The sequence below is a fragment of the Mercenaria mercenaria genome, chromosome 9 (genome assembly GCF_021730395.1).
Source record: "Mercenaria mercenaria strain notata chromosome 9, MADL_Memer_1, whole genome shotgun sequence".
Lineage (NCBI taxonomy): Eukaryota > Metazoa > Mollusca > Bivalvia > Venerida > Veneridae > Mercenaria > Mercenaria mercenaria.
Window position 1 is genome coordinate 18323426 of NC_069369.1, and position 20603 is coordinate 18344028.

Below are 20603 nucleotides of genomic sequence, written 5' to 3' on the forward strand. Positions count from 1 at the left end.
AATAAATTAATGTGCTTGCCGAACTTATCAGGCTTTTTACGTTTTTTCTGGTTTTGTTGGATTGTTCGTTTGTATTGAGATAAACGCCGTTTTTCAACAGTATTTCAGTTATTTAACGGCGGGCAGTTAATCTAACCTGTGTTCCTGGATTCTGTACCAGTACAAACCTGTTCTTCGCAAGTACTTGCAAACTTCACCACACGAATCAGTGGTGGAGGAAGAGTGATCTCAGACAAAATGTTTTTTTATTAAGTCGTCACAGAGAACATGCACGCCGCCCGGGGATCGAACTCACGACCCCGTGATCCGTAAATCTGCGCTCTCCCTATTGAGCTTAGCGGACGGACTTTTTTAAAAGTAAAGAAATAATATATAATATATATGTTTATATATATTCCTAAGTTAACAAGCAATGCAACCTCCTTTTCCTTCAAAACACTAGTCACAAATCAGTTAGAATATGTCTCATCTGTATGGTCATCAAACACACAGGTCAACAAATCCAAGATGGAAATGGTCCAGCGTTTTATAATTAAATGAGGCAAAAATGGCTGTTCCCGATACGCTAGTGAGCTAACTCTTTTGACTGGCGTACCACTGAGAATAGTCGCTCAGATTTCAACACTTGTCATGTTCTACAAGGTATACCATCACTTTGAAGTAACTCCCTCCTGGAATATTTGCAAGCCCCGATCAGGTTACCTCAGTCTCCGTCAAATTCTTTCCACTTCAGATTCCCCAACGTTAATAGGTTGCCCCTAGTATAGCAACACTGCCTGACCTTGTGTCATAGCTAAGGTACTAATTAATGGTATTTGCTTTTATACTACTTTTACTCCTTCATATTCACGTATTAACACCCCTGCTACATTTAAGATTCTTACGAACGCTGAAAAACTTTCTTTCAGTTTATACTTTTATCTTCACCTACAGCCGACATGTACCCTGCCCAAAATGCTCTTGAGAGATGTGAGGCAGCGTGAAAAGAAGACAGATAGAGTTCTAAAGGTACAAATGTATTGGCTCATAAAGCATTCAATACTGCTTCCTGATTGAAATAATATCAAAAATGCAATTTGTAATATACACATTTATCTAAATCATGTAAACGTCAATGATAAATTCCAAAGCGTCTACCATCTCATATCAATTTCTATGAAATATACATAATTTTAAATGTTTGAATTTATCGTTTCCCTATACACGATTTGCTTTGAAGCAGGAGGTAAAGTAAAGGGTTCATCGATGAATTTGCATATCCTAACCACAATACCACTTCTTCTGCAATGTAAGGGAAGCTGTAATTTGTAAACACAATTATTTTGTTTACAATGAAAAATGGTAACCAACAAACAAAGAAACATCCTGTCAAAATGGCTATTGTCCTTGCAATGCGCATGCTCTGTGTTTCACTTCCGTTCCTTTGGTTATGATTATATTCACTTCTAAGGACATATTTTCTTTTCCTGCTTTGTTTCCTAACATGGCTCATAACCCTAATATTCAAACCTAATATCAAAAACCCAGGAATGAAAAATGTGAGAGCAGAGATGATAAGTTCGTAATATATACCCACAATCAGTCTGCACCTGTCCAAAACGTGAACATTACATGTGAGAATATGTTTCTCGATCCCAGTATGGTGGAATCCGGGCATGATGAAACCAAACGAAATTGTTGCTACAACAAGCCAGCACATAAGAAATAGAAAAATCATATTTCGTCTGCAACATATCCTCATGTAAGAGAATGGTCTACACAGTGCAATGTATCTTTCAAATGTTAAAATTGACAAGTGAATAATTGATGCGGACGTCAACATAACATCAGCACTGTTCATTAAAGAACACGTTCTAGGTCCAAGAAATTGTTTCATTTCAGTGAGTTCATTTGCAATGCTAAATGGCATCAATGTCATTCCAACAAATAGATCCGCTGCTGCCATAGATGTCAAGAAAAATCTTGTGAATTCCTTGTGTTTTTTTCTCCTATTTATTTGAACTATTAGAAGAATGTTTAAAATTATTGCTCCGAATATGAAAACTGAAAACACCGAGAATAGTATTAATTTTGAAACCATTTTCATTTCTGGAACAATATGAACAGAACAAGAAATGTTTGTTGCATTGTTAAAATCCCCATGAAGTGACACATTACCCATATTCATTTTTATGAATCTCTTTTTATGCTTAGCAGTAGATGTATTTGAATGATTCTTTTAAAACCCAACCTCTTTATGATTAGATAGCAATTCGGCTGAGATGCAATTTATAACATTCATGTGTGGTACGAAAATGTATCTCCGATACGAACGTTGTTGATACTCGAAACAAGATAATGTCTTGTTATAACAGTTAAGTTATTATTAGAAAGTATACAGGTATGAACAGAAAAAGAAAACTTCCTTGACACGTATTGAAAAGTATAGAAACGTTAGTGGTGCAGAAATATAAATTCTTTCCGTTGTGTACACATTATGAGGCCAATATACGTCAAACAAAATGTTTTCTGCTAAACACAAATGAATGACGATAGCCTAACACTTTATGGTTATCTGTTTCTGTACCACTATTGCTCGTTCCGAGGTCATTTGATGCAACGCTTGTCGTTTTCATTGTCCCTCAATGTCGAAAATATTTCCACGTATTTTACTTCATAATCATACTGGTGTTTTATTCAATATTTCACCTGTAAATCAAAATGTCACATTTGATGTAATAAAATAGAAAAGTTAATTTGATATTTAAAAATAGAACTTAACACCATTAATTGCAATTCAAACATTCCAGCAAGAAATTATATTTTCCTTAAAAAGGTTTTGAGATGAACTACTTTTTTCAAGCTAGATTTTATGAAGTAAATTCTCTATCGCTTTCGATAGCTTTCGGAATTTCCGTAACAATAGAAATGTGAATAAATTGTATTGAGTATTGTAGTTCACTTCCTCACAAATCCAGTATTGGTAGCCGACAGTTATTGGAAATCGTACTATTATTCTACAGTAGGTCATTGTATCCGGGTTTAAGTTATGGTAACACCGTATTGCTGCTTTTGTATTTCATCATTGAGAAAAGTGACAAATGTCGAAACTATTTTTCTAAATTCCCTTTTTTTCTTAATACAGAATGTTTGAGGTCCGTTTATTTTCTTAAAATTAGAAATATTATCAATTGTTTGTTGAAAAGACATAATGTATACTACAGCGTATGGGTGTATGTAGTTTTTATTATCTATATAAATCTTTGAATATTATAAGGTAAGTAGGCGGATGGCTATCCGACCCCTATTATACCAGTTGCGGGGATAATAATCGGGGTTACCCCGCACGTGGCCTTAATATTAAAAAATCTTGTTTTTATCATTACAATTGATTGAACTTTTTGAATATTTCATTCTTAGGTGTCTAAACCGAGGACAAATAAAAGAAAAATGATACTCATGTCCGATTATTCCAGTATTACGATATGTACAAGTTCTTTCTTTCCTTTGATCATGGGATGATGTCTGGAACTTTGTTAAAGATATTCTGAATTTAGGTTCTTGTATAAAGTCAAAATATATTTCTAGTTCAAATTCTTGCTTAGCCAAGCAAGTTTAAAGACGAGGAGAGTTGTTGATTGTTAGAGATACATATTTCTTATTAGTTTCCTATATTTATTGAAGATAGTAAGCACATTAATCTAGTGTTTGCCAAATAAACCGTGGTCATCGGAAATAGTTTTAACTTCATTGGCCCAAATATTGCCATCGTATGTGTCACCTACCTCAACATAAAAAGTCTTCAACATATGGTGTATTTTAAATAATATTGATTGATTGTCTGGAGTTAGTTATTTTATTCATTATGTGAATATTTATCTATTAACAGTATTTTTGGTGAATATTCATGGTGTTCTTCTAAGTTCACCATATACATCATTTACGATTGTTGAGCGCTTTACATATAAACTGCTAGGTCGATTTTAAGTTCACACAGATGATTCATGTGTGACCATTTACCAAGATTGTTCTAATTAATATGATTCGTCAAAAACATGGCTGCTAAGGAATGTCGTCACTTTTCCCTCCCTATATGTATATGGTGGAAACGTAGAAATCAACAGAAACTCCTGGCCCGATTTTAAAAATAGTTTCACAGTTATGGTCTTTGTTTGACCCTCTACCAAGATTTTCAAATTATTTTGATTCATCAAAAACACGAGTATATAGTGGAAAGTTTAAAAACCGTCTTGACAAAACTAGCAGGCCCAATTTTAAAATAATTTTACGAAAACGTTTTTGGGAGACCCTTATCGAAGTTGGAGACCCTTATCGAAGATTGTACAAACTATTCTGTTTCGTCAAGACCATGGCCGCCAGCGTATGTGGTTACTTCCCTGTATGTATGTATTGGAAACTGTATGATATTGTCTGTTAGTAACCAATGTTCTCGTTCCCCCAACGTCTTACCCCATGTCCTCCCCTATCCCACCACACACTTTTCCTGCCCGTATATATTTCTTAGAAACTTTGAAATATTCTTGTCAAACACTGGCATTATTTCAAAATAATTTCACAGACTTTTTCCTTACATATATCACCATCTACCAAAAACTGTTCAAGCAAGCAGCAAAACTCAGATGAGCAACTTAGGTTCATCATGGTCCGCTTGTTTTATGTATAAGAAGTTGTGTTTGTAAAATATGCGCCTTAAATTTATTGAAAAGTATTTGTCTCATGTTTTCAATATCTTGACCTAAGCGAATCAAAGATGTGTATATTTGTATTTGCTATGTGCAACTGACAGCAACTATCACAACAAAAGGGTTGCTATCCTTTGTGACTGATCTTATGTAGGTGCAATATAGCATAGCCTGAGGCTAAGTAGAGTTGAATGCGTTATCAACGCTATCACACAGGAGTATCATAATGAAACTCTTTACAATTTCTAATTGATGCATTTGTTCAAAGCATGTGCAACCTGTATGAGAAAAAATGTCATCCACATTAGTAAACAGTGGAGGGATGTTTGTGATTTTTATATAATATACTAAATGTTGCACTCAACATGTTTTCCTAACTTTCGGCATATATACTGCACCTCAATTGATTTCGCTACACGTAGAACTTTTTTTTCTGAAGCAATACACTATGCATATATGTCAGCTAATTCACAGTAAGGAAAGTTCTTCCCGAAACAATCAATTTTATTAGGGATTACATTTTTTCAATGGCCTTGTAGGTAGGACAATTTGCAAGATAAACTTTACCGAAATTAAGTAAACTATCCCGATTTTAGGGTGGTCTGTCATATATCAACTGTCGTCAAAATTTATTAACTTCTACAATTCATGCCTTTATATCAGCTTATAAAAGGTCCGCTGGTTCATAATACAGTCTGACCGTGGCAGCCTCCATGCCTTTTGTGTTTATGTATTTTTGAATTTCCAGCAAAATATCTAATTGATGTTCTAGTTATGAATGGTATTGTTCATAACATACTTCATTTACTTAGAACATCTTGTCAGTGATTTTCTAGTTAATATGCAACACATATTTGTAAATCTATGCATGTGAACGGCTATAAATCATGATGCTAAGATTTACTAAATAAATACTTGAAATTTTACTTTTAGAGCAAAAAATAATTTACTTAAATATTTTATCATGTACAAAAACGTAACTGACCCTTATCAATGTATATTTGTCTAACGTTTTTCTAAAACATTTTATCGGTATATCGCCGGACACTGCCCAAGGAGTTGGCTGAGTGTCAAAACCATAACACAGTCCGTTCCTTTCTCGTTCTTATTCCCGGTTGACACTAAAGAATGCCTTTCGTTCTTGCCGTTTCATTATCTCGAAAAATACTAGCGACAAATTTGATCTTTGAATATATCAGGTGACTTTTTACTGAGCTCCTTAAAGATTTCCCCACATGGCTTTTTATGTTGGATACAGCCAAAAATTCAGTCATGAAACGACACAGTAATTAACCTTGTTATGAAATGCTTAAGACACAGATTAAGATTAGCGGTTGAAGTTCTGAGTTGGTCAAATAACCAAAGATCCATTAAACTACTATAATATATCTAAAATAAGAATATTGCCTGTTTAAAAATTTACCCCTTAATGATAAGCATTTTGTAACTGGTCAAAGGAGTGGACCGCTGATTGTTTTTTCACAGTGTGTCACCATGTCAAGTTTCCTATGAAGCTATTTCACAAGACATGCATCATCAAGATTGTTCTTTTTTTAATTTGATTTTCGTATCCTAGTTGTCAAACCATGACAGATTATTGTAGCGGAAAATTAATTTCAAAAATATAGTTTGCCTTAGGAAAACTTACTGCATTATATTTGTTTAGGATTTGCATTAACATTATATATTTTTCTGATGTTTGAAAAATTATTATTATCTCCCTTTGCCTGCCTTGGTTGCGCAATCAAACTATTGGCTGGGGGAGGGAACATGGGGAGGCTTCGTCGAGTATCATAAAAGAAATCATTATATAAGGTCAAATTTAATTAACAAAGATTAATGGTTATCAAAATATTTGCATACAAGTTGTAAGAATGAAGTAATTGCCATATATAGATGTTGGGTTTTCACTTTCTAGAGTGTAAATGCATTGCATATCTATGTCTCCTTGAACTTTAATGTTTTTCATCCTAAACAGAGAAATTTGCATATTGATAACAAAATGAAGAGGGCATATTATGGGTGCGTCCATGTGTCCGTGTGTCTGTTCACAAAATCGTGTCCAACCTATACTTTTTGTTGTGCTGTGACGCATTTTAAAATAATTATGCATGCATTGATATTCAAATAACAAACATTCACCATTACAGGTACATTACAATCCTGGTATCTTGTCTATAACTTTTGCATGAATAAATGGATGTTCAAAACCTAGGCACAAACATAAACTGTAAATAGACAATGTTCTGCATGAGAGACCTTCACCCCTAGTTTAAAGGCCAGGGTCACCCTTTCTCGTCCAGACTAAACCTTTTGTATTGTTGTACACATACATGAATTTTCAAAAAACTTATCACAAACATTCGTTATAATAAGATGATATGTCAGATCTAAAACTTAGATCCCTAGCTCAGATATCAAGACCACACTAAGAAGTTAAAGATGTCCTGTTCTCCTTTTTTGATGTTGTTCTTTTTTGTCTAGCCTGTAACTTATATGTACACAGAAGGATATTCAAATAACTTGGTACAAACTATCAGCATTAAAAGGGGGTATTTATCTTTTAATCATGAAAGAAATACTTAAGTTACATTTTCTTCTTCAGTCCGTCAGATCAGTATTATTTGTTCTATTGTTTACAGTTACAGGACTCGCACCTTTGTGTTCTAACGTAGCATGTTGGGGGCATCCGTGCCCTATGGACACATCTCTAGCCTTATCTGCACAACGTATTTATATATCTGGATGTGGTAAATCTGGGTTTTGGCAATGAAATATTTTGCTTTTTGTAAATATCTAAATAAACAATTTAAGATACCATGTTCTTTTACCATACATTAAAGAATACACTATGACGAAGCTTTGCTGAAAATTTGAATCTTATTGAGTAAATATTGGTCGAGTTATTCCCAAAAATATACCTAAAAACTCCCCGACTTCGAGAAAGTTTATCAGCAGAAACCATTAAATGCTCCTAAATACATATTTTATATATTGCCATGGTATTTCCACTTTCAATATATTGTAAATATATGTCTTAATATCTCTGTAAAGTTTGAGGACATGACATTATGTAGCTTTAAAGTAATCTTGAAAAGTTTCCTTTGTTTACATTTTTGCTAGTCCATTTCTTATATGTCTAAAGCTGGCCAATGAAAATTATTTATTAAAAATATTTAGTGATATTGTTCAGGTCTGAAACTTTACTGTCATGTCAAGGATATTAATTTTTAGTTATGTGAAATTTTGTAGATTTTTTAGAATCCTTGTTCTGTTGCAATCCTTTAAAAATAGCCCTTAGATGTGAACACCTGGTTTTGGCAGCCATATTGGATATTTTAGGGAGACTTTGTGTGTCATTTCTTTGACACTTGATTTAAGTGCTTTTAATCATTATTTGTAATTTGAGATATACTGATAAGGTGTAGTTTTTCTTCTTGTTTGTGTTGATGTAATTGGATTTTGATGACATTTATTCAATTTCTTGCATTTGGTGAGAAAAGTTTTACATATTTGGGAAAATGTCATTGACCAATCAGATTACAGCAGTTTTGGTGCCTCTCTATAAATATAGGCTTATCAGTTATTTCTTGGCTCTTCTACCTTACGCTTTTGGATTAACCACTTCTCTTAGATAGGAAATTATTGGAAATTGGAGCCAATTTTAGGAACTTTGGACTTTATTTTTATTGGGGAATAATTTAGAAATTTGTAAAACTGAAATTACTCTTGTGTCTTTATTTAATTCTACAATAATGTGTTGACTTTTCCAATTTATAATCTAAGTGATGTTATAATAATTAAACTTATTATTACAGCACTTGGCATTATAGTAACTTTGAAATAGCCCAGAAAGTGGCTTTATAAGGAATCTGGCTTTTCCTTAAATTAATTAAGCCAGTGGTGTCGGTCATCCTGAACATTTAACCCCAAAACTCGAGCAATAAGACCATCGCAAAGAACCATAATTTAGGTCCTCGTTGAACGGTTTAACCCCAGGAATGGGGTTTACGACATGGATTTGTTACTCAAAATATAGACGACCTCGTTTTGTTTAATATCATTCAAACAAAAAAAAAGCATCATCTGTAAATTTTCAAACAATGTAAATGATATTTATTACTCCTTATAATTTGCATATATAGTATGGTCGTTTGTCATAATAAGAGGTGCATGTAGACATAATATACGACATCAAATCAAGCAATATTCAATAAAATTAATTTTCCAAGAATTACGAAGGGTTCGAACTGTGATTGTATATTCTGTCTGCTAGTCTACCAGCATCATACTAAAAATGTACCGAAAAACATTATTCAACTTTTTATAATACACAGTTCATGTGTCAAAAATATGTCTTATCAGCATATCAACCGAGCTGTTTGAAATAGAAATGCATTTATTTAAACTGCTGTTAATACAATACAGACGTTCTATAGTTTTAACAATACTTTGAATCAGTTAGAAAGAAATGAAAATCACATATCGTCAAAAAAACAAAGAGGCCTGTACCGCTGTCAAATTTTCCCGCATTCGCTGCTCAGTGCCACATTAACTTCCTGCTAACGAGAATAACACCTGACTTGTTCTTGTAGTTGTTGAAATCGCACCGTTAGGAAACATTTGTAATCACACATTTGATGAAGGTGTTTTTCAAATAAACCACCATTTCTAGACGTATTTGTTTTTGGAACAAATGTTTCAAACAACGTTTTGCCAAACGACCTACAACTTATAGATAACGTCCTCTACAGGGTATCTTTCTGGTATCAGCAAGGTACTTACAAATGCCAGCATCTGTAACAGAATAGCACAATAATGTTTAATGTAATAAAACATATATGTACGAGTTAGCAAAATTCCTACATTAACTACCATTGGTATTTCAGTTTTATTTTAACAGTAAGATTACATTAACACGCTGACATCAATTTATTTATACTGGGATGGAATTTGCGAGAACAGAAATAATTTGTAAGCCTGTAAAAATGCGCCTGATTTACTATCATAACAAGTTGAAATTCGATTGGACAGTCCGACAGACCACGTTATCACGATTACCACAGCCGACCAAGCTATCAGTTGGTACTAGCACAGTGATTGGGGTTTACAATGAATAGTTTGTTTTAATTGTTCATAAAGATAGCTTTCAAAGAGTCTGTAAATACAAAAGCAAGGACAAATCAAATACGAGGAAGAGCTATTCTTTACATCAGCGCATGAATGACTGATCTTCTTGATGCCCCTTTCGGGTGTACCCCATTCGTCAACATACATACAGACATGCACTTACATTTGGCAAATATCATGACAAAATTTGCACTATTGAGCATTTAGGCATACAAACACTAAATGAGAAAATGGCGCGAAAAAAAGGTAGTCGCATAATGGCGGATTCAAATAGTCCTCCGATTTTTGCTCTGCTTATTTTCTTTGCATTTTTTGCTGAAATCACATGACAGATCGATACTGACATGTTGGTAGCATTTTCATAATGAAATAATAACATGACAGAATTTGTCATGGATACTTAGATCATACACCACCATTACAATTTGGGGTCTAATTTTTTTAGTTGATTTTGTAGTTTGTGTGTTTGACTGAAAATATTATTCTTGCATTAAATATGACCCCATTTTCTTTTGAGTTTTATTCAGCAGTCTGGCAATATTCTTTAAGAAAATGTAAGATACAGACATTTAAAATGGGTCTTGATGTGTGCTGCAGCCATTGGAAATATGTCAATTTTATATAGAATAAAGAAGAACAGCTATTTAGTGTGTTGTAACCTTTAGCTAGAAACACAATGGCCGCCGATATGGAGGCACATATAATAAAAAACATACTGTTAAAGTTTTACTTCATAGCATCTCAATATATTAAACATATATGACTAGAACACATTTAGATCAATATGGGATTTATGCGTATTATTTCATGCTGGCTTATAACACATATCATTAAAAATAATAAAGTTAGCATTGTAACAATGTAACATAAAGTTTGAGAAATGGTAGTATTATTTTCAAACTATAACAAAATCATTGATATTCATTAATGGCTATTAGATTATTTTAACAATGATACATTGTTTAATATTTTACATTCATTGTACGTTACAAATATGATGTTTACGAAATTTATGGCTCTCATTGTGATATATATTTTTTGCAAGGGCCAATTTGGCTGTAATACATGACTAGTGTGTGCTGGTAACACAATGAACAGAATGTTATTCTGCTATGACCATTCGATAACTGGCATGTTGATGTGTCACCTGCAGCATACAAGAATATAGGTTGTAATAAAAACGCATTAAACATGACTAGCAAATTAATATGTTATTAACAGTTAATAAGTACACTATTTACTAGGAACTGAGATGAACTTCTTCAAGAAAAAATTCTTGTAATAGCAATATACATTTTTCCATCGAAAATATGTAGTAATTGCTGCTCCTTGTTTCCCCGTTGTGCATATTTGATGAAATGTTCTTGTAGATACTCGAGAAACACATCAGAGTTTGACCTACCAGAATTTGTAAATGTATTACCAGAGCCCGGTGTTGATCCCTCAAGAAGTTCTTTCGTCATTTTTTGCCCTTTAAACAAAGAATGGTGGGATTTGTGTGACAAGCATTGTGGATCATGTTACTGCACATGAAAATTGAAGAGACGACAAATCGGACGAGTTTACCTTGAAGCATAACACAGCTCACTGGTGAAGAAGTGTCTGCATTACGTTCCCACAGCCGAGTGTTGTTGTAATAGCAGACCTGGTGGAATTAATTGCTTCTGTTCTAGAAAGAGCTGTTGCAACGTATGGCGGAGCATACATAGTTTGCACTCCTTTTCATCAAAGTTATATATACTTCCGGGTTTGTCCATCAGATCCTGGCATTTCATGTCAGTCTCCAGATTTTTGTTTACCGCAGTTCAAGACTTTCAGGCTCCACCTGTCTTTTAACCCAGCAGCAAACCATTTAATTGTTAGTGGATTGTCTCTGCTTCTATGATGTAAATAAACTGCACAGTTTGAATCCTTGTTAACAAAAGTTTAAACACCTGTTTCTGACGCATATTCCAATTTAACAGCTACAGCGCGCAAAATATAAACAAAGCACTTGTTGGGGTCAACGATGACATCATTCACGTGCCGTCAGTAAAATAAATCGCGAGGAAATAAATGGTTCTAAACTAGGTGGGGTTCGGAAACTAGGAGATCGACGATACAAGCTTAAGGCGCAGACACGAAATATCAGCAAAATCTGGGACTAGGATGCTTTACATTCAACCGTGGCCTTGACATTTGATTATTGACTTTGATACATACGACCCCGTTTTAGTAATTAGCAATTTGATACAATAGTATATTTTCATGTACAGAATCATTATTTGATCATTTTCTGTGCTTTCAACCAGTTTATCATGTTGGGTTCAATGTAAGACCCTTCGATTGAAAGAACTCCGCTACAATGGACATATATGCTTCAGCTTTACGAAAATCATCTAGGGACTTATGAGATATGGGGTGGGCACGAAATATAATCAAATGTCTTTTTAATGTCAATGTGTGACTTTGATATTGACTTGAGGTGGTCGACGTATACGTTGTACGTCGCATTCCTTTGTGAATATCTATTCAATCTTTAAAAATCCTCACTTCGTTATAAAGTTACAGCCTATTCCCGAAATCCTTATATCAAATTGAACATAAATTGCAACATATTTCAGCACTGTACGTGCTGTTCAATAATTGCTGTCAAAAACTGCCTGTTGTGACTAGTGCAATGCGAAATATGTTATTGTAAGCCGCAATCTTTGTGTAATTTGGACATATATTTTTCGTAACATTCTGGCTGATAGATAAAACGCGTAGGACGTTTTAATTACCAAAAGTACGCATAATGGGCGCAGTCGCTTTACATCTGTCATGATTTGAATTAGACCTGTAATGTTAACACTAATAGTTAACCTATCTACCTGAAAATACGTCAAAGTGCAGCAACATGTCAGTGCGATATGCATCGAAAGTATACCATCATTCGGATTTTGGAGGTGGAAATAAATACCGTTTACAGTATGTGCGTATTGCTGTTTATAACGCATGGGATGTCGCCATTGGCCCGCATAGATAATCAGACAGTTGTTATGTAGAGATGTTGCAACAATGTTCGGTCATCTGTGTCGTGATCTTCAAGTGGTACAAGCTATACACAAAAGGCCCAGAACTGCTACACGACTGCGAAGGTCGAGGGGGAAGCAAACAAAATCCGTGGTTCGACGTTAACAACAACTTCAGACGCCTTGAAAACCAACTTCGTACGGTGTGCATCCTATCAGAGATGCTTGGCATAAGTGTTCACACTGTTTTCAGAATTCTAACCAAACAATTAATTATGTCTTTAATATTATTTATCAAAATTAACAGAAGAAATTTACAAATATAAATCAAACAAAATTTAACGTGAGCATCTCGATGAACTCACGACGTCGAAAGCGTCATTGAAATATGATCGCCGAGCGCCGGGTTTGTGTAAGTGACTGTTTTTAAGGAGGCGTAGTTCCTGACTATTGTTATAATCACGTCAAATTTGTAGTAGTCAGTAGAAAGAGTGTAGTAGTGACAACATCTACGTTATTTGTGAACAACCCTCATTGCTAGGATCGAAACCGCACCGCTTCGACGACATCACCTGGCACAAACGTTGTCCCAGTCACGCTACCAACTGCGCTTCTGCAGCAACTCCCAAAATAAACATTAAACGTTAACCTTCTTTTGATGAACCAGTTTCTATGAAAACAGCATACGACTTATGATAAAATACATTTCGGAGTTCATAACCCAGGAATATGTGAAAAATGTAAAATATGAAGAACGCAACAAACGTCACAGGAAAAGTGAAAAGTGAAATACTAGCATGTGACTGTGTTATGTGACAATGAGAACCCGTTCTTCCCTTAAGTGACGAATAGGATCCTAATCTTTACACGTGTGAATGTGAAAATGAGATCTTGGAAATTATGCTCCTTCAGTGCATGAACAAAGTAAACATTTAATGTGTGGGATATGGTGCAAAGGGAAATGATGACATTGAGTAAACTATTAAGAAATACCACTTGTGGGTAGTTTGTACCATATGAGGCATTTCTGTGGGACATATCCCAGAATCCTCCTAGAAATTTAGTCAATTCTACTCTAAGATTCTGGATCCGTTTCTGCCTGGTCACAAGCTAAAGTCATGACCTTTCCCACAGGTATGTCTACATGTTTGTAACAGAACACCAACCTGATTAAGAATGATGAAGGATACCGTGTCACCAGGATAGATTCAAACTTCTGTAATGTAGCAATTCATTATACTTAGTTTAAACAATACAACATAATCACATACAAGCTTTTTAAGAACATTGCGTAAATGTACAACATAATGAAAGCAGCTACAAAATAAATGCATAAGTCACACAGCAAAAGACAACAGATGACCAATCATGCTAATGATAGATGAATACAAGATACAAGTCACTTAAAAGCAGTACATGAGATTCTGAGACTAAAAGCAATTTTTAAGTTAAAAGCATGGCACATACGCAGCAGAAAAGACACAGAAAAAATAAGTACTAGTAAGGACAAATAGAGCAGCACATACGATTTATAAAAGTTTAAACAACACAAAAGTAAAGCAAATAAGACAGGTTACATTCAAAATTATTTGAAAAAGAATATAGAAACATTTTACAGCCATATAGATAAAACAAGATTTATCTTGAAATCACAAAATAACTACTGAAATAGTACTTTGCATGAACAAGTTAGTATGTATTAGTCAATATAAAGAAACAAAGATGAAACATATAATATCACCAATCCCAGAATTAAAGCATTTTTAGTAAGACAACTCCACAATCTATATAGATCAGAATATTTATACGCCCTGTAGATTTATCTCCCCTTTTAGTTCATATATTGGTTCATTTACACATTTACACTAAGGAGCTGTATATGTATATAATAGAATAGAAAAAGTGGAAACTCCAAAGGTCGCTCAACACGACAAAAACGAAAATGTTGCAGGCTCGGTATGATTGAGCCTGTTCATGGACGTTAGTGGAAGTGCAAGCTACCGTCCACGCCCTCTAGCCCCGGGCTTAGTAGAACTCAACATTTACACATGTTACAAGTACTAGAATGTAATCTAGACATCCGCAGATGTGTTCATACGGCGGTGCGCATGGAACCTTTGAACAATGATACACTTGCGTGTAATTCCATGAAAAGCGGCGTATGTTCCCAAGTTAAAATAATGGGTTTGCCCTAAACGAGAACTAAACAAACTGGAGTTTACATTTACATAGCCTTGGGTATGCACGTGCTTTACCCCCAAAACACAAACAGCTATATATGTTTTAATTTGCTGTAAAATTATCTCCTTTTAGGGCCTCATATATGTCATTTTTCCTGAATATTGTACATTGTGAATAAAACGTGATTGAATAAATTTTGTGTCAAGGTTTATAATTGATTAAGGTCATGGGTTACGTTTTTTTGGGAATCGTTTTAAATATATTTGATCAAAATACAAAATACGTTTCCCCGTTTGGGGCCCCTCTGAATGATAATTCGGGCCGACGAACCGTGAATACCATTTTGTCTTCATAATAGTTAAATACATATTTCCATGCTTTCCTCACAAAACATCTTTACCCGCTCGGTTTATAATGCGTACACACATTATCTGATAACGTCCCCTTCAAGTGTGTATGTCAAACGTTAAAAGAGTATCGTCGAATAGAATTTGTATATTTTGTCAATACCAAATGGTTGCTAGTCCATGTCTGTGATATGTTTTCCAAATTTAGATCACATGACGCATGACTATGTAGATATACTTAACTTTTAAGGGGAAACTATTTTATTCAAATCGTTTGACCTCCCTTTTTAAGATAGGAGGTTCTAAGACAGATAGAGAGTGTCTTTCCCACTTTTAAGATTTGGGATACCTTAAAGTTTTTTCTTGTAATTTTTGTGTTTTCTTCACAAACGGGAACATCTTTGCCACATGTTTATCCATATCCTATGCACTACTGTCCGACATTAAAAGATGTCACAAATTCATAGCAAATATGCGTACAATATATGTACAAAATGTTAAACATTATTAAGAAATACTGAGCAATTAAGCATACATCATAATAAAGATAAAAATAGTAAAGCGGAATCACAGTTAATGACTAGTTTCAATTAAATTAATGAATTCATACTGTTGCCAGTATGTATAAGATAAAAGATGAGATTATTTAAGAAAATAAAGTACAGTTATAAGAGATGACCATTCTTACAAACTTGGCAAATACAGTACTGGCGATAATGCATTCTAAAAAACTTTATAAACAAATCTAACTAATCAGTCTGAAACGACCACACATAACTGTTACTCAGATACAGCTTTTACTGCTCAGCATTTTTTTTTATTATGATTTGCAATTAATGATGCTTGAACCACTGATAACCTGGTTCATGGTGATGCTGTTTTGTATAGAATTCCATAAACGACAGCGTCCTGCTTACTGCTTACTGCGCACTGTCTATTGCTTACTGTGCATATTTTATATAGCAAAAATATCAAAACATTCCGCATATTTTCTCAAAGCTCAAATACAGAGAGATTTCAAAGTGACACTGTAAGAAAACTGCAGAAAATTCAATTTACCAATTATTTTGATAAAATAGCCATAAAAGTTATATTGGTAAACAGTAATTATAAAACACAAAATGTATGTGTCAATAACACTTTTTTCTAGGGAGTTTAATCAGATAGAAATCTAAATTTTAAATATTGCGCAATACATTCAAAAATAACCATGGGACAAAAGTAAAACCTGCCTATGTTTCTTCCAAAATATGTAAACTATAGAACTATAGAGTGAAGGCAAAATGAAGAACTTTTACTTTATGAAGCTCTGTATTTTTAAAGATGTCTAACCCTACGTTCATTTTAAACGGAAATCTTTAAAAAATAATTTATTTATAAGTCAAGAGTAATATTAACAACCAACTAGTAACAAGAATGCCTAACTGTTACAAAATACGCCGGTCTGGGAAGTAATTCTAAAACTAAAATGTAAGCCCACGAGAAGAAATTTCTGAGTCCACAAAAAGTCCTTACCAGGTAGAGAAATTGGAAGTAGCAACCATGTTGTACCACAGAAAATTGGTCTGCGTTTATCCCATAGCCAATAATAACAAGGCTTAAATTGGTCAATATTGGACAATTAAAGGGCCATAATTTGTAAGTCACTGTGGCGATTTGGCTCATTATTGAACCTGAGAAAGATATAATCATTATGATTTTAAGTCATGACGATCGATGAAAAGTGATCGAGTTAGAGAGCGGACAAGGCTAATTCGGACAATTTTGGTCTATTCCAGGACCTTAATTCTAGTTGCCTAGGGCGATTTGACTGGTTATCAAACTTGAGCCAGATATTATGCCCATAAACATTGTGACAGTTTCGTGATGATCCGATCAAAATCGTTCGACTTAGAGAGCGGACATCGCTTATCTTGGAAAATTCAAGGGCCATAATTCAGGAGTGACTGGGGCGATTTGGCTAATTATCGAACTTGAACGAAACATTGTACAAAAAAAAAACACACAAAAAAAACAACAACAAAACATTGTGACCAAGTTTCACGAGGATCTGATAAAAACTGTTGAATTTAGAGAGAGGACGCCTTTCACCGTTGACCCCATAATACGTACTGGCATATCAGACCTGTGTATAACTTGAAAAGAACAAGAGAGCCATGATGGCCCTATATCGCCCAACTCAATCATATTCAACTTGACCATAACCTTTACCTTCAGGGTAATCTTCTCGTCAATATAAACATCCCTACTAAGTTTGAGGGTCCTAGCCATAAGCACTGCAGAGTTATCAGCTTTTTTGGAACTAATTAAAGGTCACAGCGAACTTGACCTTTGACTTCGAAGTCATCTTCTTTTCAGGTCCAACCTCTCTATTAGTTTGTGAGTCCTATACCCAAGCATTGCCGAGTTATAAGGGCCTTTTGCTTTGTGTAAAACAAGTGACTCCGGGGGCGCGGCCTCTTTTCACCCGGGGTTATAAATTGAACAATTTTGTTGAGGACTACTAGGCAATGCTACATACCAAATATCAAAGGCCTAGACCTTGATCTTTCAAACAAAAAGATTTTTTGAAAGTTTTTCCTATATAAGTCTACGTTAAACTTTGGACCCCCGGAGCGAACCTCATTTCACTCAAAGATAATAATTTGAACAATCTTGGAATAGGACCACTAGATAATACTAGATCTACATGCATTTTCTAGGGAGTTTAATCAGATAGAAATCTAAATTTTAAATATTGCGCAATACATTCAAAAATAACCATGGGACAAAAGTAAAACCTGCCTATGTTTCTTCCAAATATGTAAAACTATAGAACTATAGAGTGAAGCAAAATGAAGAACTTTTACTTTATGAAGCTCTGTATTTTAAAGAGTCTAACCCTACGTTCATTTTAACGGAAATCTTTAAAAAATAATTTATTTATAAGTCAAGAGTAATATTAACAACAACTAGTAACAAGAATGCCTAACTGTTACAAAATACGCCGGTCTGGGAAGTAATTCTAAAACTAAAATGTAAGCCCACGAGAAGAAATTTCTGAGTCCACAAAAAGTCCTTACCAGGTAGAGAAATTGGAAGTAGCAACCATGTTGTACCACAGAAAATTGGTCTGCGTTTATCCCATAGCCAATAATAACAAGGCTTAAATTGGTCAATATTGGACAATTAAAGGGCCATAATTTGTAAGTCACTGTGGCGATTTGGCTCATTATTGAACCTGAGAAAGATATAATCATTATGATTTTAAGTCATGACGATCGATGAAAAGTGATCGAGTTAGAGAGCGGACAAGGCTAATTCGGACAATTTTGGTCTATTCCAGGACCTTAATTCTAGTTGCCTAGGGCGATTTGACTGGTTATCAAACTTGAGCCAGATATTATGCCCATAAACATTGTGACAGTTTCGTGATGATCCGATCAAAATCGTTCGACTTAGAGAGCGGACATCGCTTATCTTGGAAAATTCAAGGGCCATAATTCAGGAGTGACTGGGGCGATTTGGCTAATTATCGAACTTGAACGAAACATTGTACAAAAAAAAACCACACAAAAAAACAACAACAAAACATTGTGACCAAGTTTCACGAGGATCTGATAAAAACTGTTGAATTTAGAGAGAGGACGCCTTTCACCGTTGACCCCATAATACGTACTGTCATATCAGACCTGTGTATAACTTGAAAAGAACAAGAGAGCCATGATGGCCCTATATCGCCCAACTCAATCATATTCAACTTGACCATAACCTTTACCTTCAGGGTAATCTTTTCGTCAATATAAACATCCCTACTAAGTTTGAGGGTCCTAGCCATAAGCACTGCAGAGTTATCAGCTTTTTTGGAACTAATTAAAGGTCACAGCGAACTTGACCTTTGACTTCGAAGTCATCTTCTTTTCAGGTCCAACCTCTCTATTAGTTTGTGAGTCCTATACCCAAGCATTGCCGAGTTATAAGGGCCTTTTGCTTTGTGTAAAACAAGTGACTCCGGGGGCGCGGCCTCTTTTCACCCGGGGCTATAAATTGAACAATCTTGGTATAGGACTACTAGGCAATGCTAGATCTACATGCAAAATATCTAAACTCTGGGCCTTATGGTTTCAGAGAAGAAGATTTTTAAAGTTTTTCCTATTTAATTCTATATTTTATATATAATACATACAGTGCGCAGTAGGCAGTAGGAAGTAAGGTGTATGCAGTAAGCAGTAGGCAGTAAGCAGTTAGCAGTAGATAGTAAGCAGTAGGCAGTAAGCAGGACGCTGTAAGCAGTAAGCGGTAAGCGGTAGGCAGTAAGCAGTAAGCAGGACACTGTCGTGTATGGAATTCTAGTTACTCAGTTGATTATATAAAACAAATATAATAATAATTCGTCATTTAATACATGAGAAACAAGCGAAAGTGGACATAATCACAGATACCTCATATATTACTGTACACAAATGAACAGAACCTGAACAAAGACAAGAGTAATGCAGATATAGCACAATGTTGCTACATTGAAAGGGAAATAACAGTAATAATATAAATAAACAACAAGACCGTTAACCAAGCAAACAAAGGGATTCAACAATATGCAATACTAAACGGCAAGAAAATGGTCCTTATTTAAAAAAGTAGCTTGGACAAAGGCCAAAACGGAATTGACACGTTCCGAAACGTATCTTAAATCCCAGGAGCGCGATCCACTTCTTGTAAATAGTCAGCTTTACATGGCTGATATTTATTTATTTCAGTAAAAGTCCTAGCCAATTTTTTAATTTGAAGCTTGCATTTTAAATATTGTCACTTTTACAATAAAATTATTTCACAAAAAAATATTTTGACAAATATAATGATAGGTATCTTTTATCTGAATGCGAAAGTGAGAAATATAATAAGTAGCAGCTGTACATTGTTAATAGGTGTTTCCATTGAAGTAAAAATACACAAATGCAACAAATACCACACACATAAATATCAGACAGGGCGTCTGTGGCCAAGAGATTAATATCGCTGACTTCGAATCACTTGCCCCTGACACTATAAATACGAAACCACACACGGAGTGCAGAATTCTTTCGTGTGAGGAAGACGTCCATGCCAGCGAATCTACTCAGGTGCCTGTGGCTCAATTAATGACGGGACGGGCACCTGGCGTCTTCCTTTACCATGAAAAGCTTGAAAATCGCCATATGGTCTGTAATTGTGGCGATGTGACGTAATGCAAAAAACAATAACAACAACAACAACAACAACAACAAAAAATAAACAGGAAATATTGACAGCAG

At 34.7% G+C, this 20603-nt stretch overlaps 1 protein-coding gene across 1 annotated transcript; it reads right to left on the bottom strand.

Moving 5' to 3' along the window:
- Positions 1-707: 707 nt before the first annotated feature.
- On the bottom strand, positions 708-2882 carry LOC123547785 (trace amine-associated receptor 1-like). The gene has a single exon (XM_045335043.2). The coding sequence runs from the start codon at positions 2165-2167 to the stop codon at positions 1187-1189; it is 981 nt and encodes a 326-aa protein (XP_045190978.1). The 5' UTR covers positions 2168-2882; the 3' UTR covers positions 708-1186.
- Positions 2883-20603: the final 17721 nt, after the last annotated feature.